A 1,626-nucleotide genomic window follows, 5' to 3' on the forward strand; every position below is an offset into this window, starting at 1 on the left:
TGCGGCGCGTCCTTCGAGGGAGACCCTCGGACACATGACTTATCTGCCAAGATAGAGGATGAGATCATCCCCCGAAAAATTAGTTAGTTAGATGAACGAAGTGGTGGTCTTGTAATAAATGAATAAGTTTTTGTTCTTTTGTGTTATAAAAAGGTTACTGCATTCCGACCCTTTTCCGTTGTTAAGGCTACAAGGCTTAAGTTGCAGGCGAAAGAACCCTGATCACGCTGGTGAGCAAGAATGTCGCAGCCACTAGGGCATAGGTTACTTACAGTCCGACCAACTTTACTCAGTGTTCGTTTCCATAACTCTCGCTTTTAGATCTTAACGTGAGAAGGGGTCGGACACAGCGATTGTTTCTGAATAGGTATGCTCTTATCAGCCCCCAAGTGAGGCCCGACCCTGTGTCGTTGCTGGGGTCGGGTGTCACTAAGGATCGAGGATGAGATAGCGAAAAAGAAAGCATTTTTGTATTTTAGAAACACCGTTCTTAGTTTTCATGGGTACATGCATATGCTAAGGGTAAAAAGGATGTAGCTGCTCGATGTTCCATGTGTTGACGAAGACCTTGCTATCGATGGTCTTGAGCTTGTATGTGCCAGGTCAGAGCACTTTCGTGGCATGTTCGCAGCACTCGACCTCGCACTCGTAGGCGCGCTGGAAGGAGGTGCCGACGATGATGATCCTGCGTGGACCCGGCATCTTCAACTTTAGGTAGGTGTAGTTGGGGATGGCCATGAACTTCATGCAGCATGGTCGTCCTAGGATGGCATGGTAGGTCCCGTGGAACCCGACTACCTCAAAGGTAAGGGTCTCCATCCTGTAATTGGTCAGATTCCCAAAGGTGATGGGTAGATTGATCTGCCCGAGCGGCACGACCTGCTTTCTAGGCACGATGCCGTGGAAAGGCGCCCCGGTTGACCGGATGCGCGATCGATCGATGCCCATGGCGTCGAGCGTCTTAGCGTACATGATGTTGAGGCCGCTGTCTCCATCAACCAGCACCTTGGTGAGCCGCTTCATGCCGATGCTCGGGTCGACCATGAGCGGGTATCTTCCCAGCTATGGGACGCTTTCTGGGTGGTCGGTCTGATCAAATGTGATGGCAGACTGCGACCATCGGATGAAGGAAGGCATGGCCGGCTCGACTGCATAGACCTCGTGGTGGACAAGCTTCTGGCGATGCTTGGAGTCGTAGGCCATCGACCCCCCCCCCCCGAATTTCATGAGGCAACCATCCAGCATTGAAAAGCCGCCGTCCTTCCCCTCGGCATCGTCTACCATAGGCTTGGGCTCCTTCCTATGCTCCCCCTTTATTGGAGCCACCGAACATGAACAGCTTCATGTGGGCGCAGTCTTTGTATAGGTGCTTGATGGGTAAGGCATGGTTTGGGCATGGCCCTTCGAGCAGCTTCTCAAAGTGGTTCGGGGTACCCTTGGCGGGCTTCTGACCCCCCTTGCGGTCAGTTGCGGCCATGAGCGAGCCCTCGCGTCATTGCTTGTTATTTTTCTTGTTGGGGCGGTTGGAGGTGCCTTCGCCAATGTCCTTCTCCCGCTTCGCCTTGCCCTTGGGACAGTCAAAAATCGCTCTGACCACCTCCTCGCTCGAGGCATGGCTGGTGGCGA

The 1,626-nt window shown here is 53.2% G+C and overlaps 1 protein-coding gene across 1 annotated transcript; it reads right to left on the reverse strand.

The window, feature by feature from the left end:
* Window positions 1–603: 603 nt before the first annotated feature.
* On the reverse strand, window positions 604–1,044 carry LOC136469014 (uncharacterized). The gene is made up of 2 exons (XM_066467371.1): window positions 880–1,044; window positions 604–741 (listed from the first exon to the last, which is right to left on the reverse strand). Exons 1-2 carry the CDS (start codon window positions 1,042–1,044, stop codon window positions 604–606), a joined length of 303 nt encoding a protein of 100 aa, XP_066323468.1.
* Window positions 1,045–1,626: the final 582 nt, after the last annotated feature.

This window comes from Miscanthus floridulus, chromosome 8 (genome assembly GCF_019320115.1).
Source record: "Miscanthus floridulus cultivar M001 chromosome 8, ASM1932011v1, whole genome shotgun sequence".
Lineage (NCBI taxonomy): Eukaryota > Viridiplantae > Streptophyta > Magnoliopsida > Poales > Poaceae > Miscanthus > Miscanthus floridulus.